Source organism: Lipophrys pholis (assembly GCF_963383615.2).
Source record: "Lipophrys pholis genome assembly, chromosome: 14".
Lineage (NCBI taxonomy): Eukaryota > Metazoa > Chordata > Actinopteri > Blenniiformes > Blenniidae > Lipophrys > Lipophrys pholis.
Genome location: NC_137633.1, coordinates 22,999,706 through 23,022,791, shown reverse-complemented (window position 1 = coordinate 23,022,791; position 23,086 = coordinate 22,999,706). Strand labels below are relative to the sequence as shown.

At 44.8% G+C, this 23,086-nt stretch overlaps 1 protein-coding gene across 1 annotated transcript; it reads left to right on the top strand.

Moving 5' to 3' along the window:
• Window positions 1-100: 100 nt before the first annotated feature.
• rpap1 (RNA polymerase II associated protein 1) lies at window positions 101-19,758 on the top strand (the record flags this gene model as incomplete). Its single annotated transcript, XM_080479881.1, has 25 exons — window positions 101-326; window positions 1,450-1,598; window positions 1,688-1,786; window positions 2,618-2,894; window positions 3,048-3,290; window positions 4,133-4,248; window positions 4,324-4,422; window positions 4,669-4,770; window positions 4,963-5,130; window positions 5,726-5,908; window positions 5,987-6,121; window positions 7,691-7,861; window positions 7,955-8,112; window positions 8,651-8,812; window positions 8,880-9,075; window positions 9,819-9,928; window positions 10,054-10,243; window positions 10,546-10,692; window positions 12,483-12,625; window positions 12,882-13,314; window positions 14,794-14,912; window positions 15,005-15,236; window positions 17,688-17,864; window positions 18,413-18,469; window positions 19,227-19,758. 25 exons carry the CDS (start codon window positions 101-103, stop codon window positions 19,365-19,367), a joined length of 4,233 nt encoding a protein of 1,410 aa, XP_080336007.1. The 3' UTR covers window positions 19,368-19,758.
• Window positions 19,759-23,086: the final 3,328 nt, after the last annotated feature.

Sequence of the window (23,086 nt, the reverse complement as noted above, 5' to 3'; positions counted from 1 at the left end):
AACAGACGCTCGACTGTCTTCAGGTTGAAGTGAAAACACACAAAATAGAAAAGAAAAGGGAAATTGCAGAATTAATTGAACTATTTTGTCTTTCAGAGAGATGTTGCGGCGTCCGAAACCCACCGACTCCGAGGCGGACCTGCTGAAAGAACAGCAGCGGTTTCTGACCTCTGGTGCTCCTGCTGCTGCCAGTGTGATGCGCAGGCCTGACAAGAGGAGGGGGGAAGGAGGAGGAGGAGGAGGAGGAGGAGGAGGAGGAGGAGGAGGAGGAGGACACAGCCAGGAGGTGGGAGGTGGCAGCCAGAAGGACGTGGTCACCATCGAAGGTTAAAGTCTAACAATGTTCAAGAAAAATCAACAATCAGACTAATTGTATTATTGTTTCAGATTTAAGTAAACCAGCAAGAAAAATATTGAAGTATTGATGTCACTCAATCAAACACAAAACAAGACTGCAACACAAAGTAATTTAAAAAGAATAATAAAAACAACCCAAAAGCTCCATCAATATACTAAAACCCAAAACTCACACATAGGTTTGCTCTATCTATGTATAACTCTATCTTAACCCATTGTATGCTTGGAGTAGTACATAAGAATTAATATCAAAATGTAGAGCATGGGAAAAGAGATATTTAAAAATGGCTTGTAAAAATGTGAGTACAAAGGTATAAACTGAGGGCTGAGCGACATTAAATGTTGTAGTAGTTAAATAAAATGCAGAAAACGTAAAACAGTATGAGTAACAAAGTTATGCTGTATAAAATATAAAAAAAAATGGATTAATAAATAACCAAAGGGCAGGTAAAACAATGAACTTAAAAATATGATATTGAATAATAAGAATATAAGTAATATGCAATATGATAATAAAAAGCTTTACCACAACTTTTTTCTCAATCAGAATAAATAAAAAACTTCAATCTGAGGTTGTGATTAGTTTGTCAAAAATAAATATCCAATATGTAGAATCAGCCTCAGTTTATGAGAGAAACGGTTTAAACGTAGACAATATCATTTTCAAAGCACTCTAACGTGATTAAAACACTAAGATTTGAATTAAAACACCAACATTGTTTTACTCGGGTTCCTTTTTAATGAATTAATTCTGTTTTCTTTGTCCTGTGGAGTCAAAACATCCAAATAAACTCTCTCCTGATATGCCAGTATTCAGACGACTCATTCACAGATAATTAGTCTTTAAGAAGAGAATCTGAATCTCAATATCTTGGGAAGATTAGAAGCAGTTGTCTGTCCTATAATCTGGAAACAGGAGCTCATTCTGGAAACAGATGAAGGAGAATGAATAGGGGAGCGGGCCCAGTACACGTCCCTGAGGTGTGCCCGGGTTCATAATGAGTGTGGATGACGTGTGCTGTCCTGTCGATATTAGATCCTATTTAGTATAAAGTTGAAAACTGTCCCTCTAAGCGACCTCTTGTCATGCAGATCTTCCAGATCAGCTCCCCTCGCTCACGCCGGCCCCTCCCAAGAAGTCTCGCTTCAAAGCCGGTCGCGTCACCTTCGAGAGCGAAGACGCCGCGGAGCGACTGGACAGACACGACACTCACCTGACGGCGGTTCTCTCCAGGATCGTTGTACGTGCCTCTGTGGAGAGTCTGAGCTTCTCTCGCGTATTCTGTCTTTCACCTCTGAAGTGTCTTTCTTGTTTATGTTTTGCCGCCAGGAGAGAGACACCAGCTCCGCTCCCATTTCTCTACCTGCTCTCACCGGTTTGGCTTTCCCCAGAGCTCAGCGCCGCTCGGACGCCAGCATGCAGGTAAAAGTTCATTGTTCTTGGGAATGTGTCGGGTTGGAGTCGGTTCTGTACAGTGTTCTGGATGTCATTTGATCATTTATAACATTTCATTTTGAAAATTTTACATGTTACGACATGTAGGGAATAATTTCTGTTAGTTTTGGGTTCAGATTTGGTTATTTGACCTTCGAACATTCATGACTATTTTTGGAAACTATCTCTCGTTACTCAAAAAGACGGATGAAGCCTATTGTGGACTTTCAATGCCTGAAAGTATCTGCTGCTTCCATCTCAGTCCCTCAGTGGGTCAGAACAACACAACAATAGACAGGTGGTCATATTGTTATGGCTGATTGATTCATTATACATCAATACAAATATCAGGCATTGAATTATTATTATTATTATTATTATTATTATTATTATTATTATTATTATTATTATTATTATTATTATCATTTATTTATTCATTTTTAAATATATGGCTGTAATGAGGTTTTTTCTATTCTGAGACAGTCTTTCTATTGAAAAGCTGCACAAATATAAATTACTGAAAGTAAAATGTATGATTTAAATATAAATTTGATATAGATTTTATATCATAGATAATATAAATCTCTGGTAAAAGAACAAACTTATTAGCTGGAGGTTTTGAATATAGATTTAAAGTGCAGAATTTGCTCAATCATGATTTTAAGGGAGAAAATTAGACTGTACTCCAGTGTGTCGTTAAAGATATGTAAGAATTCTGCTTAATGACAGTGATTTGAGTGTTGGTAGTTTTGTTCCTCGGCTCTGACGAGCTGCCTGGTTCCATGTTTGTTTTCTGGGACCCTGGTTGTCGCTGCCGGCCTGCAGCCGTCCTCAGCCGGAGGAAAGAGGAGCATCTTCGCCCGTCAGATCGCTGCTCAGAGGCTCCAGCAGACGGAAACCGTCGCTCAGAGTCCTGCAGCTGAACCCCGAGGCTGCGGCCCCCAGCTGGTGTCCGGTCAGGGGCTCCAGGGGCTCCAGGGGCTTCGGGGTCCAGACGGCTCAGGAGAGACCCTGAGGATCCACAGGGAGAACCAGGCCAGGCTGCAGACCATGTCCCAGTCTGAGATCCTCCAGGAGCAGAAGAAGCTCCTGTCCCAGCTCGGTAGGCCGCCGCCTTCCTCAGATCATCATCATCATCATCAGATCGTCATCGCTGTAACGTGTTGATCTGGACATTTGATCCAACCTGCGTCCGGCCAGGTGAATACATCATCTCCTCTTTATTTTATCTTTGCTTCCAACCACGATGACCCAGACCCTCGACTGGTGGACTTCGTCAGATCTCACAAAGCCCAGAAGGTTCCGTCCTCCGCCCGTGAACACCACGGGGACGACAGCAGAGATCCGCCGCTTCAGAGTGCGAGCAGAGAGTCCAGCTCCTCTGCTGCTGCTCCTGCTGCTGCTGCTGCTGCTGCGGCGCTGCTTCATAAAGCCCAGGAGGTGGACATGGACCAAGACCAGGAGGAGGAGGAAGGGCTGCCTCCATCCACATTCACAGGTTTGACTTTATTAGATCAAGGTTTTCTCATTCCCGTGTTGTGTCACACAGACTGGTAATTTTACTTGTGCTTGAGTAAAATGTTGTCAAAGTAATTGTATTTTTACTCCAGTAGAATATTTCAGTACTCTTTCTCCCTCTGCTCATTACAAACGTCACTTATAAAAGCTGTAAAAAGAGAATGGCCATGAGGTAACTCGTGTGTTTGTACTCTGGGATTTCTCCTTCCATTTTGAAACGAGCTGTTTCAGTTTCTGGTTTCATTATTTATAGCATTTTATATATTACCAGAATTAAATCTCCATAATAAATGAAGCAAAGTGTTTGGCAAAGGGTCTGATCATTCACACATTATTAAGATAAAAAAAAGTCAAACTCATGTTGGAATAACAAGCAGCACAAATATGTAAAAAGATTTAGAAAATATATTTAAAGATTTATTTTATTTATTTGGAGGAAATGTGAGTTTACAAGAATGTCGTGTTTGTTAAACAAATTATTCTTATTTCATTTTCTGCACTTTATTTCTGAGCACAAACACACATAAGATTTTTTTTTTCAGTGTTTGTATTAACAAAAGCTGATAATTTCCAAAGAAGTGATGAGAAAATGTGAGATTTGCTCAGTTTGTTTTTGGTTCCACTTCTTTTTTAAATATATTTTATGTTTAATGATACTGGATTTTACTTTATATGTTAGAAAAGCATGAAGTTGCTTCATCTGGATTCAAATTTATTGTCGTCACACATGTACAAGCACAGAGTAACAGAATCCAGTCCGGACGTTCAGTGTACACAGATTGACATGTGTTGGTAAATATGAACATGTTTGTGTGAGTTCAGAGGAGTCCCTGCCAGTGAAGCCGCAGACGGACTGGATCCACATGGACAAACTGGAGCCGGAGAAGCTGCAGTGGATGACGGACTTACCTGCTCCCAGGAGGAAAGGAACCAAGCAGGTGAGCGGGCGGAGGCGTTGCTGGATGAACTTCACTTGTTCACATGGTGATGTTCGTTGTCTCTTCCCCTGATAGGCCATGCAGGCTCGTTTCGACTTCGCCGGGACGTTAATCTCCCCCACCGAGGACCTGCCGACACATTTAGGACTGCACCACCACGGGGACGAGCCGGAGGTGAGTGCACGTCAGGTCTGAGTGTGTAAAGGCCTGCGGCTGGTAAAGCAGGACGTCTTTCAGACAAAAGGTCGGTGTGTTAAAGTGTTACTGGGGAAGACCTTGAACTTCTCGTAGCGACGGTAATGGTAATGTGGGTGGACGGGTGAATGTGACTGGTCACGTAAATGTGTTGACAATATGAATGTGTCTGAATATGCAGCCTAATAAAACGTCTCGGCATCGATTGTGGCGTTTCCTCCGCAGCGAGCAGGTTACTCTCTGCAGGAGCTCTTCCTGTTGTCTCGCAGTCAGATCACCCAGCAGAGGAGTCTGGCCCTCTGCACTGTAGCCAGCATCCTCTCAAAGGTACACACACACACACACACGCACACACACACACACACACACACACACACACACACACACACACACACACACACACACACACACACACACACACACACACACACACACACACACACACACACACACACACACACACACACACACACACACACACTCACACTCGCCCTCATGTGGCTGTTTTGTGCTCCGCAGGCGCGTGCGGGTCAGTACCGCCCGGTGCTGGCGGGCAGCGTGACGTCCACGCTGCTGGACGCCGGCCTGCTCTTCCTGCTCCGCTTCGCCCTGGACGACGGCGTGGAGGCGGTGATGTCTGCAGCCGTGCACGCACTGAATGCTCTCCTCGTGTGTGAGGAAGATGAAGTATGTGAAGCTTCACTTTCCAGATTAGATAATTAGTTCTATGTTGTTTTTGGAGAACAGAGCTCTTCCAGTGTTTCATGTCGATCTGATCAGACAGTTTTTATCCGGGTGCCGTCCCAGATTCTGTCCAGTCGCTCAGTTTGATTTCTGTTGTGGAGAAATTTACTTCTTTCCTTGTATTTCCACAAACCTTTGTCATTTTTCCACTCCACATTTCTTTTAGCAATGAAAATATTTAGTTTTTAGTGTTTTTAGTGTGTTGGAAGTCATTCAATTTATTGAATAAATAGATATTCAGTTTTCCATCCAGTTCTGTTTAAAATCCAGATTATAATCACTCCATCTCTTACTCTTGAGTTTCTTATAGCTTGATTTGATCTTTAACGGGGTAAAGTATTTATTTATAAACTCTGTTTGGGGCCTGAGGCAGTGTGTGTGTATTATTTCTGATGGTTTCAGCCTGATGTGATGTAATTCCTCCTCCACACATGCCACAGCGACAACAGCACACGTCTCATCAGCTCTTTATGATTTCACCGAGATAAAAGTGAACGGGACCCATTTCCTCCTCTTATGGACTCGTTTCTTCTCTCAGGAGTGTCTGGACTCCACCTTCTCCTGGTTCGGAGGTCTGGCCTCGTTTCCTCTGCTGCCGTCCCCTCCGGCGGAGGAGGAGGATGAGGAGGATGAAGGGCTCGAGGAAAGCATGAGGGAGACGGCCCAGGAGAAGGAGGAGAAGAAGAGCGACCACGATGTGGCCTCGCAGGACGTCGTCAAGGTAAACACATGACGTGTTTTTCACAGTGCTCTGGTTACTGGGAGGTGGGATGGTAATGGCCGACTGGCTGGTCTCCAGGGCCTGTTGAGGATGAAGCTGCTCCCTCGGCTGCGTTACATCCTGGAGGTGGTGCGTCCGTCACCCCGGGTGGTCCAGGACGTCCTGGAGATCCTGACACGCGTCGCTCGCCACTCATCCTCATCTGCCACTCAGGTAACGGCACAGAGCCGTTGATTATCTGCAAATCAGTTCAGAGTAGAAACGGCATATATTTTTATTGTGCACGTCAAATTCATAATGAAGTACCATATTTAATAAACTGGACACAAGAAAGTAGTGGACGTGTTCATTTCATCCCAAAAGTTGTGTTTCTGGATGCTCTTTTGGAAAGAAACTCATTATATTGTAAAATAGTGACACCCAGTGGTGTCCAGGAGTCTCCATTTCAATGGCCCTTAAATTTACTTTCCAAACTCATTACTTCCTACGTTTCTCAGGTAATCAGGAGACATTTTTAACACATGTCATTAATTGCTTAAACACAATCTGATAGTTAAACTCAAATTTCTGTGACCCTCATCATTATTAATGCCGTGCATTCCTGTGATGGAGGGAGGGAGGGAGGGAGGGAGGAAGGAATGGATGGATGGATGGATGGATTTGCCTTTTATAAACAACTACTGACATTTGCTTCCACTTCTAGAAAAGTTATCGTCTTGAATCATGTTTTCTGTCAGATTTTGTTGATTTTGACACTCAAAGTTTAGGGACCTCGTCTGTAAAACATTGTGTAGGATCCATTCTAAAAGTCTACATGTGTCCAAAAGCTGAAAATGGCGTGCACCCAAAGACAAAACACACTTTCCTAACCCTATTTTACACTCAATCCTGGCAGAAAACAGGAGGAAAAAAGGAAAATGTACAGGGAGTGAAATAATCATGGAGTCGGTGGAGGGAAGGGAGATTGTTTGGTGGTGACGGTAGTGGAATCACTAATAAAAGAAAAAAGTGATCTGCAGCACGTCGTCACAGCTGGAAATAGTGTGAGTCACAGATCTGTGAGGAGATCTGTGATGATTGTGTCATAGAGGTCAGCCCACACTGCTGGACACTGCTGGACACCAAAATAGTCCTCATCATTGTGATGGTCAGTGTGTCTGGCAGAGTGTCGGAGAGAGAAAGAGACACTGATTTGGTGGAGACCACAGCTTAGACCAATGAAATAGAGTTGAATCTGTTTTTTAAATGTATAAATTAAATACTTGAACTTGGAACCGTGAAAAGGCTCAGTGGACCTCGTCCCTCCAGAGCTGGAGGCGGTGGGTGACGAGAAGGTCGTCTGTCTGCAGCCCCAGCGCGTCCAGCTTTACTCACGGTCGCCACCGCGCTATTTCTATGCTGAAGACGTTAAATGTACGAGATGAATCTGGCTTCATTTCTCCACCTCACCATCAGCGCCGTCAGTTTCCCCCGTCTCCAAAACGTGCGCGTGCAAGGTCCAAAGTTGGCGTAGTGGTGTGCACATTCTCCCGTAAAACTTTGTTTCTTAAATCACAAAGTTTGTGTGGGAAGCGGCGTACGCGTCTTTCAGGACCCATTTTGTGCGTAAACAAGCTTTATAAATGAGGCCCCTGATTATGTTTAAATGACTTTGAGTATTGTTACTTCATTAAAAACTGTCCTTTAAAACTCAATATCTACCTTTTGAAGTATTTTACTGGGTGAATGTCTTCTTGGGTGAAGCTGATGTTCTTCGCTGTACGACTGACTCTGTCCTCTCAGGTGTTGGATTGTCCTCGTCTGATGGAGACGCTCATGTCAGAGTTTCTTCCCTCCTCCTGGGCTGCGTCCTCCGCCCTCCCCCCTCAGTCCGTGTATGGACTCCCTCTGCCTGGAGCCATGAAGCTTCTCAGAGTTTTGGCCGCCTCTGGCCGACATGCGTGTGCCAGACTGGTAACCTATCAAGAGACCGTCGTCATTCCTCCAGTGCAGCGGCAGCGGCATCTGTTCCTGACGGTCGGTGTGTTTCCTCCTCCGTCCTCTCAGCTGAACAGCCTGGGTGTGAGGGAGCGTCTGTCCTGTCTGCTCGCTGCCGAACCCGGCGAGCTGCTGCTGGAGTCCAGCGAGGCGCTGCGGCTCCACACCGAGGCCTGCAGACTGTTTACCGTGGCGGCGGGATACGGTCAGGCCTGCCAGCTCTACCTGTGAGTACACTGCTCTGCCTGTGAGCCTCTGAGTACACTGCTCTACCTGTGAGTACACTGTGAGTACACTGCTCTGCCTGTGAGTACACTGTGAGTACACTGCTCTACCTGTGCGTACACTGAGTACACTGTGAGTACACTGCTACCTGTGAGTACACTGTGTTTACACTGCTCTACCTGTGAGCCTCTGAGTACACTGCTCTACCTGTGAGTACACTGCTCTACCTGTGAGTACAGCGTTCTGAGTCTTCATATTGTCGGACACGCAAAAAACACAAAATTGAATACTTTAACACTTTAACACTGAACACACCTTTACAAAGAGAGACGACTCTAAAATGCACTTTAGAGGTAAAATCATTAAATTGACATATTCTCATATATATGAGTAAGAACCTTGATGAAGAAACTTGTTTTTAAGAGTTTAGAGTGTCTGATCCCAAAATGCAGGCAGTGTCAAAATGTTGCTCCTTTAATCTGCTTGTGTGTGTGTGTGTGTGTGTGTGTGTGTGTGTGTGTGTGTGTGTGTGTGTCTCAGAGACTTGTATCCAGCCCTGCTGAAGGAGCTGCAGTCTGTCCACCGGGTCCTGAGCCCCCCGGACCCCCTGCTGGCCCTGCAGGTCCAGAGACTCCAGGCTCTGCTGGCCCTGTTCACGCAGGTCACACACTCGGCCGGCTGCCACCAGGAGCTGCAGCTCAGGTACCAGGACTCGTCGCTGCTCGTTCACCAGGCTGGAAGAATCTGACGTGTTCTCTGGTTTCTGCAGCTCTCAGGGGGGTCAGAGCCCCCCCCCTCCTCCGGTGTCCTGGACCCACGTCACCGGGCTGCACGAGCCCCTGTTGGCCCACTTAAAGGGTTTGGTATTAAACCTGGATGATCCGGATCAGAGGGACGCCAGCCTCGCTCTGATACCTGCGTACCTGGTCTACCTTGAAGCTCATTACCACCAGCTGTCCAGACAGGTACTCCTGTTCCTGCAGACCCCCCCAGTCCTGTTCCTGCAGACCACCCCAGTCCTGTTCCTGCAGACCCCCCCCCCCCCCCCCCAGTCCTGTTCCTGCAGACCCTCCAGTCCTGTTCCTGCAGACCCCCCCCAGCTATGGGAACTTCTAAACTTCAGATGATTTAAGATGGAGCTACTTATGGAAACAGAGAATTAATTACACAGGATATTAGTTCTGCAGCTTTTAATACTGTTTTTAACACTTCCCATTAAATAATATCATACATTTATTTTCCAAAACTCCACCTTGACGTTCTTTTTCATGAGATATAAGAACTTACTGGTACATTAAACTTTTATTTGTTACTTTTAAAATCTTGTTTTTTTTCTGGTTATTTTAGCTGTTCTAGTTGTTTTTGACATTTTAATTAATTATTTCTTTCGCTGTTTTATCAATGTAGCCCATTTTAGCTGCTTCAGGCATTTTGTATATTTTTGTTTTTAGCTGTTGGAGAATTTGATTCTCTTTTGGCTATTCTACTAGTCGGACCCTTTAAAGGCAGCATGCAGGTGACTCATATTTTAGTTGAACTATTGAACTTCCTCATTCAAGTTATCAGCTGTAAGATCAGATCCCATTCAAAGAAAACATTGACACATAAGTTCCTGAAAGCACTAGGAAGAGCTGCAGGTTGCAGATCTCTGCATAAAAGAGTATAAATTCTGATAAAGTGTTGAAGTGACCATTTGACTGTTATTCAGACGTGTTTCAAGCCGGTGGAAACTCTGGACGATCTGGAGCTGCTGACGTCTGACGTGCTGCTGCCTCTGATGTGCCACGCAGGCGTTCAGGGCCTGATGCAAAACCTCAAGTACGTCAGATTTACTGCGAGCCGGTGCAGCCGCTGCGCTTCCTGCTGCGCTTCCTTTTGTCAGATCGTAAATCCAGTGCCTGCAGACGGAGTTTCTTCTCTTCATTGTGCCATGTTGATCCAAGGTCCTCCTCCGTGGTGTGCAGCGCGGTCCACGTGGGTCCGGAGATCCCTCCCAACCTCCCCGGCCTGGCCTGCCCGGGATGGAGGACTCGTCCTGGGCTGGTGGCTCCCAGCTCCCCCTTCCCCCTCCTCACCGGGCTGGTCCTCCTCCTGGAGACCATGACAGGGATCCATAAAGGTCTGGGTAGAAAGGTGGGTCTCAGACCTTCTGTTGCTCCACAGGGAGGAGGTTGAGCTGGATTACAGCTTGAGGTGGTACTAACAGTGTTCTCACACATAATTGATATCGCATGCTGGTGGGAGAGGACACCACATGCTTTGAAGAGCCTGCTGAGTTTTTAGGAGCTGATTTTACTCTTCAGCTCGTCTGCAGCCAGAGTGAAGGAACGAATCAGTGAAATATGGAGCCGGCAGCCGCTGGCTGAATTCACTCAGCTGCCATCTTCTGGCAACATAGTTTTTTTCAAGAAGAACTTTCTTGTGTGTCTCCGTAGTTCACAGGCCTCCTCGTGTCCGAGCCTGTGATTGGCTACCTGCAGAGCTGCAGCAGCGCGATGCCCGCCATGTCCCGCCACCGAGCCTGGCTGCTGCGCCACGAACACCACCTGCTGTACCTGCTGCTGCGGCTCGCACACCGCCTGGTGGGGCACCACAGACACACACACACACACACACACACACACACACACACACACACACACACACACACACACACACACACACACACACACACACACACACACACACACACACACACACACACACACACACACACACACACACGCACACATACACACACTGCAGTTCATTATAGTTTTCTTATCAATTTTCACTTTTTTGTTCTGTTTTTGAATCTTTTTCCATTTTGTCACATCTCATTGAAAATATTCTTTTTGCAACAATTATACAATAATATTATATTTTCTTTGTTTTTTGCGGTGTGTGTTACTGTGAGTCACTACATGGAACAGTACGGTATCTCTTTAGAAAGTGTGTGAGTTAAAGTTTTACTATCTATCAAAATTTTCTAATTTTCAAATTTGAAAAGCATCTTTAAGCAATATTTCGCAAATACTGTCGTTTCAGCTATTTCCTTTTATTTTTGCAGTTTTACCTTCTCAATCATTTTTATCCTTCATATCCATTTTAGTTCTTTTATTTTTAACAGTTTGAGCTTTTCCACCATTTAGGTTTTCAGTTGTTCCAAACAAACAGGTAACCCTGTGCTGTTGGCTGTAAAAGACTGATTCTTTTTCTCCTGGGTGTTTCTTATTTGAATTTACCCGCAGTTTGTTTTCCAAGAGGTGCAGTTGTAAACTCAACATTCATTAAAGGCAGCGTGCAGGCGATGCAGGCTTTAGTTGACTATCTATCTGGTTTCTCTGCACATTGTTTCACGAAGGCTCCATGGAGCCGCTGCAGAAACGCTGCAGGTCACAGAGGAAATGGAGGCTTTGTGTAGAAGAACAGCAGTAGAAGTGATTCACACTGTGGGCATCAGCAGTGTGGAGGGTCAGAAGATTATTTCTTTGTTAAGATGTGTGCCACTGGAAAGTGTTTGGACAGGCAAAGCACGTCTTCTTTGTTTAAGTCCAGCTTTCTTTGGATTGAGCTGTCTGCTGCATGTTTAGCTGATTTATTGTTTTTGATTTTGCTTCGTAACATTACAAGACAAAAACAGAAACAAACAGCGATGTGACGCCACGACAGCATATTTACAAATCCTTACAGTACCGTGTGTGTGTGTGTGTGTGTGTGTGTGTGTGTGTGTGTGTGTGTGTGTGTGTGTGTGTGTGTGTGTGTGTGTGTGTGTGTGTGTGTGTGTGTGGAGAGAGGAAAATTGATATTAATAATGAAATAACAATAATAATAACGATGATAATAATGATAATAATAACAAAAGAGCTAAAGAAGACGAAAAAAGAAAGGAATAAAAAATAACTACATCGATTGACTCAGTAGGGAGCCTTGGTGCTCAAGGAGGCAGAGGGGCCCAATAATTCCACCTTTCTGTGTTTTCATTTATTTCTGTATTTTGGATGTGACAGTGCCTATTAATGACAATGAGTTTACACCAGGTTACAGTAAATAAACTGGATTTAACACAAGGCTAATTCCATCCATTCCTAATTCCAACATAAGACAAAAACATACAGAGTTACAGTAGTAAAAAAAAAAAACAATAAACAGACAGTGATGACAAATTATTTCTGCTGGTTTAAACCTAAAGCTATTATCAATGTTCACAAGTTTAACTGTTAATCAGCCACGTCTTATATACGAACTCTTGAAAGTGACAGCGGTGGAGCTTCCGCTGACAGCTGGAGGTAAAGGTTTCCAGTTTGTGCTCTTTTAATAGATAATTCGGACTTTCTAAATGTTGCTTCACGACCACGCCCAGAGGCTGACCTTGTGTTTGGACTCCTCTCAGGTGCCCGTTGAGCCAGAAGTTGCCAGACATGCCTGGCTGTACCACCAGGTGGCGCTGGTTCTCCTCCCATGGCTGCTGCCTGGCAGCGAGTACTTGGCTCACCAGCTGCTCTCAGGCATCATCTTCAGCAAGGACTTCATCTTGTGAGTTTAATCTGGGATTAAATCAGTTAGATCAGTTCTGCCTCTTGATTTCTTCCCTTTCTGTCTCCATCATCGTTCTCATTGCTGCTGCTTGTAAATGTGACCCTGATGGCAATTAAATTGAACAAACTGCATCATATTCATAAAGACGTGACTGTGTAATGGGATGAATTGACAGACGACCTGGTTCCACTTGGAGTGAAGTTCTTCTCCGTCTTGATTGAATCATCAGTCGGTTTGTGTCTTTGTCTTCCAGAGAAGGACGGAGTGGAGGACCGGAGGCTGTGGAGCTGGGCGAGCTGAAGCTCCACGAGGAGCCGGAGAGCCGCAGCGCCCCCTCCCTGCAGACGGTGGGCGCTCTGCTGAGGGAGGCGTGCGTGCAGCTGCCCTCCATACGAGGCTGCTTCCTCACTCACCTGGCGCACCTGGAGCCGTCCGTCCTGACGTCACGAGACGCCCTGCTGGGCCGCACCCCCTGGATCTCCTCCCACCTCCTCCCGGAGCCCAGCGGACCCGCCGTGCCGTCCGACTGGCCGTTCCTCCCGCTCGTCAGCATGTACGAGCGCACGGGCACGAGTGAGGGCGGGGGCCTGGCGGTGGAGGAGCTTCCCCCGGGGGCGCTGCAGGCGGTGACACACTGTCTGCAGTGGCTGCTGCTGCTGGAGGTGTGGAGGGAGGAAGCTCTGCAGGTACCATCTCACCAGCATGTCGGAGCGCTTGACCCCCGTCCAGACCGAGGAAACTCCCTCAGGTTGAACTGACGGAGGATTTTTTGACCTTCTGCAAAGCAGAAAAAAATTTATTTAAAAAAATCATATTTTCTATCAGTCAAAGTCTAACATCCTGTAAATGTGCTTGTCAGAGCTGGAGCAAAGAAGAAGTAACTCTGGGGTCAAACAGACGACACGGGGCCCAACACTGGACTGCCAGATTTTGCACAATCTGGACTTTTCTTTTAGAATATATCAACTTTATTTTCTCAATAAAAGTAGCAGCTGTTTCTGATTAATTTACAGGCGATATAACAAAACTGATATCCAAGCCCAGAAATCAACAAAGCAGCAGTAAAACTTTGCCCCCTTATTAGCATTAGCATCCAAACCACACGGTGAACACATGAACGCACGCTGAAGAGACTTCTGCCAGCATTAAACACAAACAATATTTCACATGTTTCAGAAATGAGGATTTTTTTTGTAGCTGAAGCCTGTAAAAATTCTATTTCTTACTGAAATTTCAACACGTTCAGGTTTTATTGATATAAACTGATGTAAGTTTAGACTTTTTAAGAATAGATTCTTTGTGCCTCTTTGAACAAAAACAAATGTGTAACTGTGGTTAATTTTAGGCTGTTTGACTTTCTTCCACTGGTACAACCCCCTTGAGATAAATCCGTCTGGATGTGACCCCAGAACTAACATGAATTCGACACCCTTGTTATTCCAGTCTAAAAAATAATTCTACCACGAGCAGGAAAAGATCTAAATAGAAGCAATTCAGCCCCAAATACAGAAGAGTGAAATAGAATTACAATGAAATGAAATAAATCCAACTGTGTCACCCAGCCAAACCCGATATCCATATTCTGATCAAATAATGAGAGCGAGATGAGTTTCCCTGAAACATTTGTTCCAAAAACAAAATAATTCAATAATTCTGTATTAGAAGCCCAAAAGATAACCTTGCTTGTCCTTCAACAGAATCATTTGTCTGTTATTACAGTTGGGATGGTGAGTGAGTAGAAGAAACCAGAAAGCAACAAACTGGCTAAAATAGATTAAAAAAGAAACTTCTTAATCATGTATCCATGATGTTGATTCATTTCAAATTGTTCTGGAGCTTATGGCCGATCACTTCTCACCGTCAGTACCTGCAGGGCCCTCTAGGGGGCCGAGAGCCGCACTTTGGGAACCATAGTACTCGTCATTCCAGTGATTCTCTGGACTTTTGCAGCAGGAGCCTCATGAGTGTGTCACATATTCATAACCTGAGATTCTCTCAGTAATATTGAACAACTTGCAGGTCGTGAAAGTTGATCTTTTTATTGTCAAAGGAGCAGAAGCTCTCGCAGATTTCATGTTTTCTGATATTCTACAGCGAGAAGATGAACATGAGTCCAGTGTGTGAAGTCATTGGAGGGTGAAACGTGTGTCTGGTCTCTGCTGTAGGTGGTTCCTCCCGTGGCCAAGCTGGCCCGCCTGTCCTGCGTCTTCCTCTGTTCCAGCGACCTGTTCCTGGAGCGGCCGGTCCAGAGACTGACCTGGGCTCTGTTCAGACTCATGACCAGGTCTGAGAAGTCACAACAAAATATCCCCTATTGTTCATATTTGCTCTGACTCTAAATCCAAACTCAAAGGGAATCTTTGTTTTTCCTGGCAGGGCATCCCGGCTGGACTCTGTGGACCTGAACGCGCCTCCTCCAGGTCTGGCCTCTTTCGAGGATTTGTACTCGGCTCTCCTGACGCAGTACGAAGCCGTTTCTTTTGGGGATCGGCTGTTCGGCTGCTGGCTGCTGCTGCCCCTGCAGAGGAGGTACAGCACCACCATGAGGCTGGCCGTGTTCGGAGAACATGTGGGGATGCTCAGGTCTTTAGGCGTCACCCCGGAGCAGGTAAAAATGACACTGCGGAGAATGGTACTGAAGAAATCCACTGACCAGCCACAACATTATGACCACCTCTCTTGCTGTAAAACATAACATCGACCTGCAGCAGCATCAAGTCTGCTGAAGAGACCGGAGACTAAATGAAAGAAATATGAAGAACAAACAACCAGCTCATACACTAGAAACAGTCTGTGGACAGTTTAAGAAACCACGGAAGACATAGTTTTGGGTCCTTGCATCAATTAGTCTGCAAGTTTTAATCCCAACTTCTGCTTGTATTTGAGATTTAATGTTAACTTTTAAATTACTTTTTGACTTACGTTTATAACTTTATACTGTACTTATAGAAGCACTTTGTTTATTAGTAGGACTTTATGCATAACAATTATGCTGATGATCACTATTATTCATTTCCCGGTTATTTCACAATAAAGTCCCACAGAAGTTCAAATCACTTTGGACGCCGTGCTGAGGTGGCGGCCTGAGCAAATTTGTAATCAGAGAACAGAATAACCCTCAAAAACATGGATACAAGCACGACCGAGAACTCAAACATGCTGTAATAAAATACTGTATTATTATTATTATTATTATTATAATTATTATTATTGTTATTAATATTATGTGGATCCCCAAATGTGAAATTGATCAACATATGTAATATACATACCACAGATTTAAGTGAAGATATGAATTAGTGCCGAGAGAAAGAGCACTGTTATGAGGAGGAACAAATCTGAAAGGACAAATACATGAACATCAGTTATACAGTCATGTGAAAAAGTGTTTCCCTTCCTGATTTCTTACTTTTTTGTTTTCCACACTTAAATGTTCATCCAACTAATTCAAACCTTAGTCAAAGATAAACACAAGTAAACACTGAAAACTGTTGTTAAATGAAGGGTTTTATTAATGAGGTAGAAAAAAATCCAAAGCTCCATGCTCCTGTGTGATAAAGTGTTTGCCCCTCAGCTCCTGTTAAAACAAAACTGGTTGATCACACTGGAGTTCTATTTCTGGAGCCACGCCCAGGCCTGATTACTGCTCACCTGTTCTCAGTCTAGGAATCACTTCAGGGGGACCTACCTGACAAAGTGAAGTCGACCAAGAGATCCTCAAAAGCTACAGACATCATGCCGAGATCCAAAGAAATTCAGGAACAAATGAGAAAAAAAGTATTTGAAATCTATCAGTCATGAAAAGGTTCTAAAGCTTTGGGACTCCAGAGGACCACAGTGAGAACCGTTATCCACAAATGGCCCAAACACGGAACAGCGACGACTCATTCAAGAGGTGGCAGAGGACCCACAACAACATCTAAAGAACTGCAGGCGTCACTTGCCTCAGTTAAGGTCAGAGTTCATGACTCCACCATGAGAAAGAGACGGCGCGGCAGAGTTCCAGGACCAAAACCACTGCGAAGCACGAAGAACATTAAGGCTCGTCCAGAAAACATCTTGATGACTTTTGGGAAAATCTTCTGTGGACCGACGAGGCAAAAGTTTAACTTTTTGGAAGGTCTGTGTCCCCGTACATCTGGGGTAAAAACAACACTGCATTTCAGAAAAAGAACATCACACCAGCAGTAAAACGTGGTGGTGGTGACAGTGTGATGGTCTGGGGCTGTTCTGCCGCTTCACGACCTGGAAGACTCGCCGTGATAAATGGAAACATGAATTCTGCCGTCTCCCAAAAATATCCTGAAAGAGAACGTCTGTTCCTGACCTCAAGCTGAGGAGAACTTCTTCTGTTCTACAGCAGGACAGTGATCCAAAACACAGCAGCAAGTCCACCTCTGAATGGCTGAAGAAAAACAAAATGGAGACTTTGGAGTGGACTAATCAAAGTCCTGACCGATTGAGACGCTGTGGCAGGACCTTAAAAAGGTGGTTTATGAAGGAAAACCCTCCAATGTGGCAGAACTACAACAATTCTGCAAAGCTGAGCGTCCAAACGTCCTCCGCAGCGTTGCTGCTCAGGGTGGCCCAAGCAGTTATCAGGTTTAGGGGGCAGACACTTTTTCCCACTGGGCCATGCGGCTTTGGATTTTTTTCTTCCTCGTTAATAAAACCGTTAATTTAAAAACTGCATTTTGTGTTTACTTGACTAATGTTTAAATTAGTTTGATGATCTGAAACATTTAAGTGTGGAAAACGTGCAAAAAAGGAAGGGAAACACTTTTTCACGCCACTGTACACAAGTGTTTACTGCAGATCATATCACGGTTCTCTTCGGCATCATCACGTCCTGGTCCAGGTTTCCCGCTGAACACCACAGAGCGTGGACACCATCAAAGATCACAGAACGTCTCACAGGAGGTCTAAAGACGCTCTGAGGCTGTTCGGTCTTCGCGGTTCAGTTCTCGTCAAATCCTCACACAGACACTCAGTGGTCATAATGTTATGGCTGACGGGAGTCTGTTTAAGCGACCTCACGGTTTGTCTTTGTCTCCTGAAGCTGTCCGTCCCCCTGGAGCGCTTCACCTCCCCCCCGGAGGACTCGCTGCCCCTGCTGCAGCTCTACTTCCGCTCCCTGGTGACCGGCGCCCTGAAGCTCTGCTGGTGTCCCATCTTATACGTCGTCGCCTTATCGCACGTCAACTCCTTCGTCTTCTCCCAGGACGCTGCGGCGCAGGTGCTCCCATCAAAACTACTCGACATTAAGGAGATCTGTGACTCCAGACAGCTTTTTCTCTCTCATTGACGAAGGGAAGGTCTATAGAAACGAGCTGTTCTGGCGACGTATTTGTGTTCAGCTCGTGCTTTGTGGTATTTCGAGGCAGCAGGCGGTCGTGCTGCGAGCAGGCGGCCGTGCTGCGAGCAGGCGGCCGTGCTGCGAGCAGGCGGCCGTGCTGCGAGCAGGCGGCCGTGCTGCGAGCAGGCGGCCGTGCTGCCAGCAGGCGGCCGTGAGAGAAGCGGTTCTACGCAGATTCATACACATTTACTGCGTCAAACGCAGAAAGAAAATCTTCATTCTTCACGGTATCGATCCACTTCCGGTGCTGCTGTGTCGCTTCAGAGCCATTGAGAAGTGTTGGAGGTCAACGTGTACGAGAGTGAAACACCTTTTGTAAAGTAAAAACACTTTGAGTCGGTTCTTGGAGGCGTTTTGTCGGAGTAGCAGATGAAGTTGGTACGTCAGCAGCCTTGGTTTGGTCTTTAATCTCTCTTGTGTTTCTCCAGGAGGTTGAAGCAGCTCGACACAGTATGTTGAGGAAGATCTACCACCTGACTGACGAGGTACTCTTCCTCTCTGTTCATGTGCGGCTTGTCTGCCTTCGTTGTCTCTGCGACTTTACAAGCTCTTTCTCTGATCACTCCATCTTCTCCTCTTTCTGAGGGAGTTGGTTTCAAGACTCCTCTGCTTCTTTCTCTTTTTCTTTCATCTTCCTCATTATCGATCCTTCCACATTTCTTTCAAATGTCTCTTTATTGATTTTTACGAATAAAGAAGAAGAATCACGTGTTAGAACGTTCCTCAACACGCTTTATTATAGTTTAAACTAATCTCTCTTAACCAATGATAAAAAAAATTCACCAATGATAGAAATAATGTCTCTTTTGTTTAGAAATTTAAAATCCAACAGTAAAACTGGATGGAAATGCAGTTTGAATGAATTCATTCATTTCATGTTGAAGTTATGAGATGAACCTTCGTGTTGTCACCTCGGCGGTCGACAGGACTAAAGGCTTTTCATCCCTCCTTTGATTTAGGTGGTTCATATTAAAGCTCTTGCGAAATTTCATGTTCAGAATGTTCTCAGATCTTTTCTTGTCATTAAAAAACGCCACAGGTGCACACATGGACAGAAGTTTCCCCCGAATCTATTGAAGAAATGACATTTGTTGTTGTTTTTTCTGATATTTCTGCTTTAATGTGGCGTCAGAACAAAAGACTTGAAAATGAAATAATCACTTTCTCCCCTCAAAACGACACACGAGCTCCTGGAACCCTCGTCGTCCAAAATGATTCTGTATTTTCATTTTTGCTTTTCAGGTGCTGAGGAAACACCTGCTGTTCTTCCGTCTGCCACAACGACACTCTGAGCTCGGCTTCGACATGTACAAAGAGTTCCCTCCGATCAGGACCAAGCGCCTGGAGAACGTTGTCCAACTGAAGGACGGCGGCAGAAACTGAGGAGACGGCGAGTGTGTGCTCCAAGAACAAAGGACAGAGGAGGTGCCGCAGTTTATTTTGAAGACGAGCAGAAACGGAAAGGAAATGTAGAAAATACCGGAAAAGAGGATTTCACTTCTTGTACTGGACTTGTCTCTTCAGGAAGCATCTTGGACCAAGAACGAAAGTTTCTGTCTTCCTCTTTTTTTATCAGCCCGTTTGTTGTGTTTCACAGATTTCCACTGGAAGACATGGGAAACGCAGACATGGACACAGACTTTCTCTCGTCTTTACTGCGTGACTCCAGAGTCTCTCCGTGCCTCTCGACCTTTAATCGTGACCCTTCTTGGCGTCTTCACAAGTGCCTGAAACGGTCTTTTTTTCTGTGTGAATAAAACGTGACGTTTCCGAACCCATCAGCACTCGGCGCGTGGGCAGCAGAAACTGGATTATGAGCTTGAATGGAGTTCAAGCTTTAAGAGCTTCTTGGTTTCGCGTACTTCACAATAAAAGCAATTCAAGTCACTTCATGCTGGAAAAAGGAATAATGTGAGAAAATGTCTTCCTCACTGAGTTACTGAAGCTAAAACGATCGTCTCTCAGTAACTTTAATCAACTTGACTTTTTTTTTTTACTAAAACACTTGAAATCTACTTCTAAACACAGTAACTTGCTGAGATTTGCTTAAAAAGACTATTTTTTCTTTGATGAGCTGTGAAACTGATTAGTATTTGGAAATGGACTCATCCAGTCGTCTGTCTCAGTCACGATGATTTAAACGTTTCCAGCAGGTAGAAAGACCCTGAGCTGTTCAGAAAACAATTTGAAGACGAGTATCTTTGGCAGACAGATACTCATAATAGTGCTTTTAATCAGCTGGTTCTCTTCATTTCTCTGAACACAGCGGTGACCATCAGGTGAGGCCAAAACTTCCAGAGTCACGTTCATAAATAAAGAATCCCAACAGAAGAGCGTCACTTTGTCATTTAAACACCAGCTGATAATGTTTCATGTCTGATGTCATAATTCTCGACACGGTCTTGCAAAAGTATCAATACCCGTTGAACTTTTCCACATTTTCTCACAAAAGTATATTTTATTGGGATTTCATGTTATTGGCCAACACATCATGAAGTGGAAGGAAAATGATTCACGGTTTAAAAAATGTTTTTAATAAACAAATAAACTGCAATTCCTCCCCCTTTAGTCTGATCCTCCAAAATAAAATCCAGGTCAAGCCGTTGCCTTCAGACGACTCCTGATCAGTAAATAGAGTCCAGCTGTGTTCAATCTCATCTCAGTATAAATCCTGCTGTTCTGTGAAGCCCTCAGACCTTCACTGGAGAACATTTCTCATGAAGACTGAGGAACACGGCACAAAGTTGTGGAGGAGTTCAAAGCAGGTTAAGTTATGTAAGAGAAGACAGCACAGTGTGATCAATCATCTGAAGATAGAACGAGTCTTATCGCAACTGCAAACCGACCAAGACAAGACCGTACACTAAGAACAGCATTGATCAGAGAAGCTGCCCAGAGATCCACAATCTGTCCACAGGACAACCGTCGGTCTGACGTCCACAAATCACACGGGAAAGAAGTCCTTGTTGAGACAAAGCCAGAAGAAACCACGTCTGCAGTTCGCCACAAGCATGTGGAGGAAGGAGCCGTGGTCGGAGGAGACCAACACGGAACCTTCTGGACTAAATGCAAAACGTTCAGGCTGAACGCAGCCTCCCCTCTCTGAAACATGGTGGAGGCAGCATCATGCTGTGGGGATGCATTTCTCCATGAGGGACGGGGAGGCTGCTCTGAGGTGACGGAGGATGGTTTGAGACAAATGCAGGACGATGTTGGAAGGAAACATGTTGTGAGACGAGAGCGAAGCTTCACTTTCCTGCGGGACGACGACCTGAAACGTATCGGAGGAAACGCCATGGCGTAGCTGCCCGTCCGACACTTTGAGACGCCTCACATTCACGTCTACAAGCAATAAATCTGGAACACGTTTCTGCGCTGTGAGAGAGTAACCAGAGAAAATCCACACACACGTTGAGAAGGTTCTGCACAGCAGGACTCCCAAGTTGTGAGGCAGCGGGGCGAACCACTGCACCACCGTGCAGATCCTCATCACATGTGGCCACACAAACTCCGTGCAGCCAATTCCAAGAGCTGAAATTACTGTTCAATTGTTAGGAATCTAAAGCAATTTCATAAATAATCATGACAAGAACAATTCAGTGAAAATTAATTCTTTTTTTTTTTTTCTTTAACTCGGATTCAGATCACTGCTGCCGTCCTCTGAATATTTGATCTGAGGTGGACTGATGCTCATCGACACGCTAAAGTTCTGTTTCCATTGAAGCTCCTGCCACAGTTCAGATGTGGAAAATGTCCGTGAGGAAGCAGTGAAACAACCCGACAGACCAGGGAGGAAACACATAAAGCTGCGTGGTGACGTAGTCTGAGCTCGGGGGTCATTTCTGTGTCCAGTCGGCTGTTCTCACTGTCGGAGGCTTTTTTTTTCTCTGCTTCTTTCCACAAACATGTTCCAGTTAATCAGTGACTAGATGAACTGTAGTGAGTGTTTGTCAGTGTCTCTCTGTCCATGTTGACCCGTCCTCACCATTTCAAGGATAATCTTTGAATTCCTCAACACCTCATGAAGAAGATCGGACAATATTTCATTAATTTCAATAAAACAAAAACCTTTAGCTGCCATTCACACATGATAAATGATGTAGATCAAAATCACACGTTTCACCTTTTTTAATCTAAGAAACTCATTTGAATCCACACATTTCACAATGAATGAATGAATACAACTTTATACGTTTCAAAATAATTCAACTGAATACAACATCCTGAACGTTTTGAGCAAACCAGGTGAAACCTGCTGTTTTATATAATGATTAAAAGGCTTTGTATCGGGCACTCAGTTAAGTTTATTTCTCCTGTTTTCCAGTTAAAGGCATCGATCAGCGACACATCTCAATGTCAAGTATAATCATTTATTCATTTGTTAAGTGACGTTTAGTTTTGAGATTAAAAGAAATGTGAAGAAATGCAGACGTGATGGAACGTGGTGTCTTGAGGGACAATCTGCTCTCAGTGACTGTGGGACATTAAGAGTGGCCACGGTTCACGGCTAAAAGCTCAGCAATCAGACTTTCCCGAGTGGGTAACTCTCTCTCTCTGTTTTGTTGCATAGTTTTTCTCCAGGTTTGGGCAGATCTTCACACAACACAAGCTGACATTATGTTGTTTGTTCGCTTGGTGCTGGAACAATCTGGCCCTGATCCGATTTCAGAAGAAATATTCTGTTACATAATTAGCTGCTGAAAGACAAATCGCACCTCCCGTGGCTACTAATGCACGCTCCACTCCGCATCTGTTCTGAATTTGGTTCATTCATGAGGAAATATGCAGAATTGTTCCCCTATTAAAGCAGGAATCTGCACTCAGCCAGACTTAACCTTGTCGTAAAGAGAACCAACGCGATTGAAAAGTCAGTTGTTTGCAGAGAAACGGCACCTGGGGTTGGTCATAAAGCAAACTGTGTTATATTTATTAATTAAGAATTGTTTTCCCCCAACATGCAAGTGTCTGTGAGCGTTTTCTTGCAGCACATGCCAAAGCTTCATTTTTAATGGTGCGTGGCGGACAAACCCAGCTGGCTTATGTTTTACGTCTTACGTTTACATTGGATGATTTATTGGTGTTTCCTGGAACAGGGAGTCTTG